General features: G+C 44.1%; 1 protein-coding gene across 1 annotated transcript in view; it reads left to right on the plus strand.

Moving 5' to 3' along the window:
* Positions 1-12634, plus strand: part of LOC145390902 (uncharacterized) — a 19601-nt gene extending 6967 nt beyond the window's left edge. The window contains exons 2-6 of the mRNA XM_080265638.1: positions 2252-2427; positions 7626-7794; positions 9855-10005; positions 10769-11042; positions 11073-12634. Coding sequence (XP_080121764.1) covers positions 2340-2427; positions 7626-7794; positions 9855-10005; positions 10769-11042; positions 11073-12634 — 2244 coding nt within the window. The 5' untranslated portion in view covers positions 2252-2339. The remainder of the gene's footprint in view (positions 1-2251; positions 2428-7625; positions 7795-9854; positions 10006-10768; positions 11043-11072) is intronic.
* Positions 12635-13082: the final 448 nt, after the last annotated feature.

The following is a 13082-nucleotide window of genomic DNA, read 5'->3' on the forward strand; positions in this document are numbered from 1 at the left end:
TGATGATTAATTGGCAAGAGGGACGGGCTTGTAAGGTGGTGAGACACGGCGGGGATAGTGTACCATCTGATAATTGTGGTGCAGGTCTAGTGCTATGGGCGTGGTGGGAGGGAAGGCGGGTTGGGACTAAGTATTGTCAACTACACAATGGCCAGGAAGGCAGACGGTCATCCCTTAGCACAGGACACGCAACAATCAACACCTAGGTCCCCAGTTATACGGTTTGGTGAACAGGAACCACGGGGAAACACACTTTGTCCGACAGTGTAACCGGTCCGGGAATCTAACTGGGCGTGGTGACAGTTGGGGGAGGTGGTGGCTGAGTCGATAGAGAGGTGATCTGGCGTAATGGACGCGAGTTAAGAGTCCCGGGTGGGACAGGGAACAGTTAAGGACCTGAATTTCATTAAAGTAGACTTATGTGATCCACTACAAGACCCGGCGACATGTAAAAACACCTCCGCTAATACTAGCACACCTGTCCTATAACAGACAACTCAGATCACCATCAAAATTTATTCAGCTCCCCTTTGTTCCATGACCCACATAGCCACAAAATTTCATTGAAATTCACTGATAACTTTTTGAGATATCTTGTGGACAAACAAACAAACAGGGAAACAGTGGTGAATACATAATCACCTCCGACGTTGTCTGCGGAGGTAAAAATAACAAAACATAAATCAACAACAGCAACAAGGGGAGGAGGAAGTAAAGGTACGGCATGGATTTAAATAAAACGGAAGAAAAGGAAAACTGAAGCCACCGAATCAAAGGTTCACTCCCTCCTCGTTGTTGACATGTCCTCACATTTTGACACGCCCTAAAAACTCCCCCCCCCCTCCACTTGAAATTAACGAGGACACGCCACCCGACCTACACCTCCCCACTCCCCTGTCTGCTACCTGGAGTTATTTGGTTAATAATGATGTGCTCTCTCTCTCTCTCTCTCTCTCTCTCTCTCTCTCTCTCTCTCTCTCTCTCTCTCTCTCTCTCTCTCTCTCTCTCTCTCTCTCTCAGAACATCTGTAAAAAAAAAAAAAATCAAAGAATAATGTCATATATACAGTACTTTAAAATGACATTATCAACAGTATTTTACAGGGTGGTCCGTAAATAGCGCTCCACTAGAAACTCACCTGATGGTATGTTATGTGTTAGGGGACGGCTCAGTCTGCTGGTGTGGGCGTGGATGTAGTAATGTGAGTAGGATATGGATAAAGAAAGCAGGACAGACATAACTCGAGCCGTTCCCGCAACACAAGAGAAGTCAACCAGTAAAGTGAAAGAGGAGCGTTATATATGGACCTCCCTGAGTTATTCTCTTGCAGGCTCCATCAGACACCCCACAAACACCGATATATTAAAAGAAAAAAGAAAATAAATACCTCCAATAGCAAAAGTGCTTTAAACAGTAATCGCTGAAGGGAAGTCAAGTTCGAAATATTTCATGACAAATTGAGAAGCACTTGATGCCCATACTCATTTCATCTTAACCTGACCCAGAGTTTCGACCTCTTTCAGCTATTTTACGCAGTTCGGCGGAAAAAGACATATCTACGTCTTTTCCTTATCACTTCTTGGTGACTAGTATCATATTCTAGTGCTAGTCTGTTGTTACGTCTCAGCACTTTAGATGGAGGGATGGCAATTTTAAGCCAAGTTAGAGTAAAAATAGTGTGGTATTCTAGTGTTAATATCTTGGTACAACTCAGCATTGAAGATGGCGAAAAGGGAATCTCAGTACAAGTTAGGGTAAAAAGAATATGGTATCATTCTAGTGTTAATCTGTTTTTACAACTCGCGTTCTAGTTAGAGAGGTGGCAGTTTTTGATCAGGTTAGAGTAAAAATAGTCTATCTATCTATTGCCAGACGCCTCAATCCCGTTTGGGGTGGCCACAAACAAATCGCCTCCAAGTCGCCCTGTCCCCCGCCATTTCACTGCCCTGCTCCCAACTCACACCCCCCTCTCTCAATAGTACCAGTATGATATTCTAGTGCTATCATCTTACAAATCAGCATTCAAGATGACCAAATTAGGACAAGCTAGAGCAGAGAGTAACGCCCATCTAGTGTTAATTTATTGTTACAGGTCAACGCTCTAGAGAGGAGGCAGTTTTTGGCCAAGTTAGAGTAAAAATAGTTTGGTATTCTAGTGTTAGCCTCTTACAAATCAGCATTCAAGATGGCAAAATTAGGACAAGTTAGAGCAGAGGGTATCGCCCATCAAACACCTGTCTCTCACCCTCAGATACCTGGAGAAGGACGCGTTCCAGAAGGGCGGCCTGGTGAACCTGCAGAAGCTGTACCTGCGGGACAACGACATCCGGTCACTGCACATGGACTCCTTCAGGGGACTCTCCATCATGATTGAGCTGGACTTGAGCGGCAACAGGATCGATAAGCTTCATCCACTTACATTTACTGGTAAGTGGAAGGGAAAGTGGAGGAGTAGACGGAGAGCAGGAGGTGGAGAGAAAGAGTGGAGAGCTAGAGGAGTAGCTGGTGAGTGGAGGTGGACAAAAATGGAGTGAAGGAGTGGAGAGGTAAGTGGAGAGTGGAGAAATGGAGAGAGAAGTGTTGGAGATAGATGGAGAGTAGAGAGTTAAAGAAGGAATTGGGTAGTAGAAAAGTAAAGAGAGAGACATGGAGAGTGGAGAAGTGGAGAGATAAATGGAGGGTGGAGAAGTGGAGAGATAAATGAAGTGGGAACAGTGGAGAGGTGGAGAGATATATAGGAAGTGAAGAGGTGGATAAGGAAATGGAGAGGGAGAGATGGAGGTAAATGGAGACTAGGGCGTTGGAAAGGTTGAGAGATAATTGGATAGTGGAGAGATATGGACAGTGGAGAGTGGAGGAGGGGAATGGAGAGGGAGATCAATAATTGGAGACAGAGAGAGAGGGGGAGGGGAAGATAAGGGTAGGGAGGGTAATAGTGAGAAAAATAATATACTGTAAAAATAACAGAAGATTATAAAGGTGAAGGAATAAAAGAAGCATGGAGAAGCGACGTAGAGTGTGCTAATGAGGAGTGGATGATGAACGATAAGCCTCCACCCTCCCACCTTGAGTAAGAGGTGGAGGGAGAAGTGGAGAGTTGGGGGGGGAGGTGGAGAGGTTGATGGAGAGTGGAGGGGTGGAGAGGGGGATTGGGGCGCTTCAAAAATAATTGGAGAGAAGAGAGATGTGAGTTGGGACAGTGAGAGGAAGGCGTGATATGTGGACAGGTGGAGGCGTAGGCGGAAAGTAAGGAGGAGGGGGGAGTTAGATGAAGAAGAAATAAAGGGAAATCTGTGATGTAAAGGTAGATTGAAGACGTGATTAAATAAACAGTGGAAAAATAAGATAATAACTGAAGAATGAAATGGAAGACGTAATTTAGAAGGCGAAGGCATAAAATGACGAGTGCTTGGATGGAGGAAGGGGGAATTGGAGAGGTGGACCAAAAAAATAAAAAAAATATGGAGGAGGAAGAACTGAAGAGGTAGAGAGGTAGACCTGTTCATTAGAGATACAAGTGTTGGGTGGTATACTCTTGTCACCTGAACTTGGCCCAGATTTTTGTCCTTTTGCAGCTTATTTCACGTAGTTCAGTGGTAGAAACAAAAATATTGTTCTTCATTATTCCATAGCACTTCTTCATGACTGTAGTACATTCACATTAACTTGGCCCAAATTTTTCATCTTTTTGCAACTTTTCTCACGTAGTTCAATGGCAGAAAAAAAATATATATATTGTACTGTAGCTCTACATACTGTCTGTAGCACTTCTTCGTGACTGGTATCATATTCTCTTGATAGTCAGCATCACATTCTGTTGTTAGTCTCCTGTTACAGCTCAGCATTCAAGATGGAGGGATGGCAATTTTAGGCCAAGTTAGAGTAAAGAGCCTATAGAAAGATCGACTCGGTAAAAAAAAGGATCGGTGCACAACATTGACGAAACATTTTGGATCACGGTACGAAGGTCTCTGAAATATTTGTGTCTGACGTGTTGGGAGGTGTTGGTAGGTGTTGGGAGGTGTCATATAACGTCATCTGAGGTATCCCTTCGCTAAAATATAAATAAACCTTCTGAATCTGCTACAGCTAGGCATAACAAGTTCCCAACCCTCCCACACAGCCAGCACGTGAGTGAATATTTTCGGAACTCATCGAACCCTTTATGCACCGATGCTTTTTTTTTTTTACCGAGTGTACACTTTGTATTATTCACCAGTTAGAGGAAAGGTGGCTGCACAGTGGAGAGTGAGGGGAACTTGGAGAGGTGGAGAAATAACTGAAAAATGGAGAAGTGGAGACATAGATGGAGGATAAAAAGATGGAATAATAATTGGAGTGATGAGGTATAGAAGAGTGAAGAAATGGAGGCATAGAGGAAAACTGGGGAAACTCCTTAGGTGGAAGAAGATGGATTGGAGAGGTGGAGGAATAAATGGAGAGGTGGAGGAATAATTGGAGAAGTAGAGGAACAACTGGAGAGGTGGAGGAATAATTGGAGAAGTGGAGGAACAACTGGAGAGGTGGAGGAATAATTGGAGAGGTGGAGGAATAATTGAAGAGCTGGAGGAACAATTAGAGAGGTGGAGGAATTACTGGAAGTGGAGGAATAATTGGAGTGGTGGAGGAATGTAATATTGGAGAGGTGGAAGAATAACTGGAGAGGTGGAGGAACAGTTGGAGAGGTGGAGGAATAATTGGAGTGGTGGAGCAATATATAATTGGAGAGGTGGATAGGTGGAAGCGTTGATCAGGGAAGGTTGGTAATAGGCTACCCTCTCACTTTACTGAATGACTCTCTCTCTCTCTCTCTCTCTCTCTCTCTCTCTCTCATAATACTATATCATACCCGGAATTGTGCACGCGACGCCATGCAACAAATTACTGTCAATAATAATCACATCATATCCATATCACGGCCTCTATTAATTACGTCCAGGATAACACCTCATTACCTGATAATTAAGCTGCGTGTCAATATAATTTTGTCGCACCGCTGTAAAAAAAAATAATTAATGGTACTAGTTTTTTTTTATAATCAGGAAGTGAAAGAACGATATTTCATTGGATGTGGTTCAGTCTGGCGTATAAGTATTGTCGTTTTTTATAATAATTTTGTTTACATTCACGCGTTTTTTAAATTTTTCAGTTCATGTCACCAATATGAAAGGTTTTATGCACTTTAGACCGATTTTTATTATGCATATCAAAACGATTGGATTTTTTGGAGATGCCTTTTGAATTGGCAAAAGAATGACATCTGTCCATCCTGAATGCTGAGTTGTTAGAGTAAATTAACACATATGATGCTGATCACGAAGAAATGCCATAGAGAGGATGTAGAGCCATTGTATTTTTCTCCCACTGAGCTGCATGAAATGAGGAAAGGACGAAAATCTGGGCCTATTAGTGTAAAAACAGTAAATGGGAGTAGTAATCAATCTTTTCAAAGGCTAAACGGGGTAAGCGTAGATTTCTGTGCCAGTTTCCCGCAGACCATTATATAAGGGTAGTCACAGGAAGCTGAATCTGTTGGTACTGTCTCCATTACCACCCATTCAGCTCTGTCACTCACCTTCCCACATATTCACTTCTCTCACTCACTCACTTTCAGTTATTCACCCCCTCCTCCTCATTCTGTTTTTCACATTTCTCTTTCCCTCGCTCACTCCTTCAATCACTTTCCCCTTTATTTATTCATGAGCTCTCCACAAATGGACTCTCTCTCTCTCTCTCTCTCTCTCTCTCTCTCTCTCTCTATTCAGTTGTTCAGACTTTCATCTCCCTTCCATTCCCTCGTTTCTTCATCCTTTCTTCGTCGTTTTTATTTCCATGTTTCATTTCTTGATATCTTTTCCCTTCATATCTTCCTTTGTGTGTGTGTGTGTGTGTGTGTGTGTGTGTGTGTGTGTGTGTGTGTGTGTGTGTGTGTTCTATGTACGTGAGAGTGAGTTATAGGAGCCTAAGTTAAGGCTCAGTTCCAGACGATTTTATTCAGCCGTTAGTGAGTCACAGGAGCCTGAGGTGTTAATACAGTCACCGTGAACCCTCTGATGATTGGGGCAGCTCTACCATTTCCCTGAGTCATGATTCTGCCTTACCCCTGACGCTTTAATTTAGCGGAGGGATTCATAAGAGCCGCAGTGTATATAGTGATATTTACCCTCTTATTGTCCGGAGGTATATATTTCCACAGCAAAGAGCGGGTTATTTTGTTGGAGAGTGAGTGCTAGGAAGGTGAATGATAGATTGCCAGGAAGGTGAGTGATAGAGTGCCAGGAGGGTGAGTGATTGAATGCTAGGAGGGTGAGTGATAGAGTGAGTGCTAGGAGGGTGAGTGAGAAAGAGTGAGTGATAGTGGATGCTGGGAGGGTATGTTAGAGAATAGTGCTAGGAGGGTGAGGGTAGAGAGTGAATGCTAGGAAGGTGAGTGATAGTGAGTGCTAGGAGAGCGGGTGATAGTGAGTTGAGTGATAAGAGGGTGAGTGCTAGGAGACTGGGAGATGGTGAGTGAGTTTTAGGAGGCTGAGTGATGGAGAGTGAGTGCTGGGAGGCTGAGTGATAGTGAGTGGTAGGAGGCAGAGTGATAGTGAGTGCTAGGAGGCTGAGTGATAATGCTAGTAGGTTGAGTGATAGTGAGTGCTAGGAGGCTGAGTGATAATGAATGCTAGGAGGCTGAGTGATAGTGAGTGCTTGGAGGCTGAGTGATTAGTGAGTGCTAGGAGGGTGAGTGATAGTGTGAGTGCTAGGAGGCTGAGTGATAGTGTGAGTGCTAGGAGGGTGAGTGATAGTGAGTGCTAGGAGGCTGAGTGATAGTGTGAGTGCTAGGAGGGTGAGTGATAGTGTGAGTGCTAGGAGGGTGAGTGATAGTGAGTGCTAGGAGCGTGAGTGATAGTGTGAATGCTTGGAGGGTGAGTGATAGTTTGAGTGCTAGGAGGGTGAGTGATTGTGAATGCTAGGAAGCTGAGTGATTGTGAATGCTAGGAAGCTGAGTGATTGTGAATGCTAGGAAGCTGAGTGATAGTGAGTGCTAGGAGGTTAAGTGATAGTGAGTGCTTTGAGGCTGAGTGATAGTGAGTGTTAGGAGGCTAAGAGATAGTGTGAGTGCTAGGAGGCTGAGTGAAGGAGGGTGAGTGCTAGGAGGCTGAGTGAAGGAGAGTGAGTACTAGGAGGCTGAGTGATAGTGTGAGTGCTAGGAGGCTGAGTGAAGGAGGGTGAGTGCTAGGAGGCTGAGTGAAGGAGAGTGAGTGTAAAGGAGGGTGAGTGCTAAACTGTAATGTTAAGAGTGGCAGAGGCTTTGGCTGTCAGTTTATTAAAGTCTCCCACCAAGCTAAATAAAATCCTCTGGTTGCAGTAAGCAAAACTGTGTCCTTGGGTTGAAGGTTACGAGATTTATGAACTTAGGCTGAAAAGTACAAGAGCTGTGTACGTGAAAGCTGAGCTGTGTGTACTTGTGTTGAAGGTTACGAGATTTTTGTGCTTAAGTTGTGGGTTACGAGATTTGTGTACTTTGTTACGAGATTTGTTTACTTAGGTTGAGGATTACGGAATATGTGTACTTGCTTTGAAGGTTACGACATTTCCATACGTGCCTTGAAGATTACGAGATTTGTGCTGCTTTTCAGGTCTGGAGAAGCTACGTGTGTTGGACTTAAGTAACAACCTGCTTTCCCGCCTCAACGGGGTTCAGTTCCCGCCCCTGCACCACCTACGCAAGCTGATCTTCACCTCCAACAGACTCACCTACATCCACAACTATGCATTCATCAACTTGCCCCTCCTGGAAAGCCTCAAGTGAGTTCCCCCCCCCCCACCTCTCTCTCTCTCTCTCTCTCTCTCTCAGTTCGAAACTAATTTCCCTTTCCTTTTTTTTACTTCAGTTCCAGTTCGAATAATATTTTTCCCTTTTAGTCCAGATTGAATATTATTTTTTTCTGTGTTCCAGTTCGAATATATTTTTTTTTTACCATCTGTGTTGAGGTTCGATTTTTTTTTTTTTTTTCCTGTGCTCCAGGTCGAATCAGTTCTTTTCTTTTTCTTTTTTTCTTTTTTTCTGTCGCCTATTTTCCTGTTCGAATCGAGTATTTTTTCTTTCTGCCTTTTTTGTTCTAGTTATAATCGAATTTCGTTTTTCTTGGCTTTTTTTTCTCTGTTATGTATAATGCCGCCAGGGCCGTAGGTTAGTGTCGTAGGATTTCTATGATCTGGATTTTTGATGGCCGTGGATCCCCTGTGCCCTAAAGAGTGTGGTGTGGGTTGTGGCAAATACTGTAATTCATTCACCTTAACTTGGTCCAAATTTTCGTCTTTTTGCAGCTTATTTCACGTAGCTCACTGGCAGAAAAGGACATTGCTATGGCTCTACATCTTTCCCCCACGTCTCTCCCATAGTACTTCTTCGTGACTAGCACCATATTCTAGTGCCAAGTTAGAGTAATAAAAGGTGTACCTGACTTAACCATCACCATAATTTTCCTTTGCAAACCCTTCCTTACTTTTCTGTGTGTGTGTGTGTGTGTGTGTGTATGTGTGTGTGTGTGTGTGTGTGTTTTACGTGTCCGTCTCGGGGGAAAGGCTTCAGGACCTATTTCTCGGGGGCAGTGAGATATCCCAAGGCCCAGTAGTCCTCCTACACCTCCACATGTCACCACTTCGGCGCTAACACCCACCATTCGTACTGAATACATGCTAGGGCTGTCTCATACAGGACTGGTGTACTGGTATTAGCGGGGGTATTTTTACGACATGTCGGCGGGTCATCTGGTAGATCAGGAAAGTCTGCTTTTTAGGAAATTCAATTCCTTAAACTGTTCCCTGCCCCAACCAGGATTCGATCCTGGGTCCATTAGGACTACAGGTCGCCTCTCTTCCGATTCAGCCACCGCCTCCGTGTGTGTGTGTGTGTGTGTGTGTTATTCTCCCATATACATTCGAATAGTGTGTTTGTTTTCATATGACGAAGGTATCTAAATCCATTCAGCTCAGTTGATGGCAAAGTATGATCAGATTGGAGGGTTGATATGACTAGTAACCAAGTACTCGCATTCCCACCACATAACTAAAGCTGATGCAAACACGACCTGGCTATCAGGCAATGAGATTAACGCGTTCCCATCAGATGAAGACACTAGTATGCCTGACAGACGACATTTTGTATATTTCCAACAGTTACATTTTGATTCTGTTTGTGCCCAACTTTTATGTACTTGTTTTCAGAAGTTTCCCCTTCTCATTTTCTTTTTACTTTTTATTTACAATCACTACCCCGTTTTCTTCCAGTTCTCCCTCCCGTCCCTTCTCATTGTTAGTCACTGTTTTGCGTTTTTATTCATTGCTTCCCATTTACATTCATTAGTTATTTTCATTCACTTTCTCATTAACTTCCTTCATTTTTCATTTTCTTCGTTAGCCTGTCATTTCTTCCTTCGCTTTTCATTTCTTCACTTCTTATTTTCTTCTCGCACCTCTCGTTTTCTTCCTTCATTTCACATTTCTTTGCTTCCATTTCTCTCAACGTTTAATTTTTTTTCCTTCACTGCACATTTCTTCACTTCTCTGTTTCTTTTTTCAGTTCTCATTTTGTCTCATCTTTCTTCATTTCCCTCCAACACATCTCATTTTCTTGCTTCCCGGTGTATTTTTTCCTTCACTTCAAATTACATCACGTCTTTTCTTCTTTCCTTTCATATTTTTCTTCGCTTCTCATGTCTTCTCAATTGTCTCCCTTCGCTTCCCATACCTTCCTGTAATATTCTTCCTTCATCTCTAATTATTCCTTCCTTATCCATTTTCCCCATTTCTTCCTCCATTTTATTTAGTTCCCTTCACTTTATTTCTTTCACCTCTCACCTCAGGCTGTCCGAGAACCAGCTTAAGCTCCTCCAGCCAGAGCTCTTCACCAACAACACGGGCTTGCTGGAACTGGAGCTTCATGACAACCTTTGGGAATGTGACTGCCGCTTGAAGAGCCTCGTAAGATGGGTGAAATCAAAGTCGCTGCTGCAGGTGAGCTTATTTCTCTCTCTCTCTCTCTCTGATATTCCAATTCTCCTCTCCCCTCATCTACCTTTATCTTTCACGCCTGTCACCTTTACTTATCAAACAGATGGACTAATTAAGCGTGACATCATGGAAGACAAGGCAAACCTCAATTTTTTTATTTATTTTTTACATAATTATCAAAATATATGACAGAAAAATATATGAAGTCTGACCTTTCTGCCTCGTTGCTAATTGTCATAGAAGGTGGTCCATATATAACGCTCCTCTTCCATTCCTCTGGGTGATTTCTTGTGTGTTGCGGGAACGGCTCAGTCAGCACTACCAATTCCTACCGTGCATCATTTATTCATTCCCTTCTCCCACCACCACATACACGCCCACATCAGCAGAGTGAGCCGTCCCCACGACACACAAAATACCATCAGGTGAGTTTCCAGTGGAGTGCTATTACTGGACCACCCTGGATATCATGGAATGCACTCTAGTTATTGCCTATCCCTGCATTTTATTTTAGTCGGACTGCCATATGTTTGGGGTTTGCCAACATCTTTGATTAATAAGTTTCAGGTGTGTGAAGGTACGCCCGGCAGTTAAATGTGAAGGTGCGCCTGGCAGTTACATTTTAGAAGGCTCTTATTTTGTTCGTGGATAGGATGATAAAAATAATAGTAATTGTACAGGTCTCTCTCTCTCTCTCTCTCGTCCCCACTACCCATTTCATTAGCGTTTCATTCAGCATTTACCTATTTCATTCATTTCTTTGCAGACACACGTAACCTGCCACTCTCCACAGTCTCTCTCAGGGAAGAAGTGGGAAGAAGTGAGCGAAGAAGAATTAGCTTGCCGTCCCGACCTTGCCGTCCCACAGGTTCTGATCCCAGCGGTACTTGGCCAAAACGCCTCCCTCTCTTGCCACGCTAAAGGTGACCCGTTACCCAAAATAAAGTGGGTCTTGCACGGACGTGTTCTCACAAATATGTCAGTTATTCGGTATTCAGACCCGGAGCAGAGGTATTTGGTTAGAGAAGGAGTTATTGGAGGTGAAATTATCATGGGTCAAGTAGTAGGAGGTGAAAGGAGGTCGCATTTGACGGTTACGCATGTCACAGAGGATGATTTTACCTATTACACATGTGTGGCTGACAATCTTGCTGGTCTAGTGGAAAGGAATATATCATTAATTCCTGCAGCCTCAGTGTCAACAGGAGCCATGACACCCAAGAATGAACTGGATCTTTACATTATTATTGGCATTGTAGTTGGTGGTGTTGTGCTTCTTATAGTTATCATCATTGTAATATGCTGTTGTGTGCGTAAGTACCGAAGACGCACTCCAAAACCCAGATCTAAAGTTAATGGGGTAGCAGGAGGCAACCACATGGAACAAAAGAATGTAATAATAGTTAATCCTGTGGACAAGCCTCCCAGGCAGTACAAGCAGGTGCCCCAAACAGATATGGAACTGGCCCTCCTGAACAGTGATCCTGGCGCACACCGCAGTTACGATGATGTGGATTACCCGGAGCCAGGTCCAGCACCTCAGCGCACCCCTCTGGCCACACTGGATGAAGAGGATGATGAACTGCCTTCCCAAGATACAACTTTACCTCTGGATAGTGCCACTCCATCCCACAGTGCACTGGCAGATTATATGGCCCAGTATCCAGATTTACTTGACATGACGAGACCTAGGGCAATTTCCCCAACCCAGCTGTCATATCATTCAGTTGTGGTACCACAGTACACTACACCAATTGACCATCGCTACAGTTATGCTCATCCATCAGGCTTTACACCATACCCAGTAGCCTATGTACCCCCAAATTCAGTTCAGACAAGGCCAGGTTATGTTACCCTTCCACGCAGACATCGGTCCCCCTCATGGGCTGGTCAGCCATCAACCAGTGTCTCTCCACCACCACCACCCTGTGAGGATGAAGTTTCTCCACGTCATGACCCGGTATATGACACACTTGGACCCAGAACCACAGCAGATGGAACCTCTCGCACTGACCTGACCCGTCCCGGCCTCCGTGCTGCTGAACCCTTCACCCCACGCACCCCACAGTCACCTGCATCCCCTCCTTCTGGTCTGCCACCATACTACACTCCAATTAACCAGGGATCCTCACCCACGTCTCGCCTCAACCCTCGCAACCACAGTGCCACTTTACCCCGTTCCACCCCTAATCTTTTGGAGGGGAGCACTGGACTGAGCTTGCCACCTCATGATATTACACCATCCCAACCACCAGCAACTAAATCGAGATTGACTGGCGTTTCTCCAACACCGTCCAATGCCAGCACACTTCGAACTGGCTCTCCAGCTTATAGGTCTGCCAATGTGAATGGATCAGCACCAAACAAGACTCTACTGGACTCTAGTAATGAATCAGCATTTGATTCATCATCCCAAACCATCACAAAAAATGAGAAAAATGCAGGTGAAACAAGTTCACCATTTGGTGCAGTTGGCTCTAGTAAGAAGGTGCCCCCCAAACCACCCCCAAAGCCAAGCGCCAAGCGACTATCAGTCTCTTCCACATCAAGTGACGTTCCAAAAAAATCTTCCGTGGTAGGTGAGAATGGCAGGGTCTTCCAGGATGAGGGGCCGGACGGAACGGAGGTTTGAGGGCGGAACAGTAGTGCCAGAGAAAAGATTTTGATTCTGGGCTAAGTTTATGAACAGGGATTGGCATTTGTCGGTATTACAGGTGGTGTTTGACTGATCCCGTTTTCTTAGTGAGTGTAAATGGAACAAGAACCTAAAAAGACGAAGCTTACAATGTAGGATCAGTGATGTGCAGTATTTTCTAAATATTAGTGTTAGAAACTACAGAACTACTGTATAAAGATTTATATTTTAGCAAGTGAGACGAAGCTTTGCGAAATGTCCACCTTTATTATATGCTGAATTTTTGCAAGAAACTAATGTGAGGCTGCCTCTTCAACTTTTGACATAAAGACAAACACTGCCAAAGGTTTTCAAGTGTCAGAGAGAACTGCCTGTAAGTTTGCAAAAATTTAACCTCAGTACTGCTTACAATATGACAGCTTGCAAATATCTGCAGGGGAGAGAG

Source organism: Coenobita brevimanus, chromosome 16, assembly GCF_032717465.1.
Source record: "Coenobita brevimanus isolate Jiangsu-jjx chromosome 16, ASM3271746v2, whole genome shotgun sequence".
Classification (NCBI taxonomy): Eukaryota; Metazoa; Arthropoda; class Malacostraca; order Decapoda; family Coenobitidae; genus Coenobita; species Coenobita brevimanus.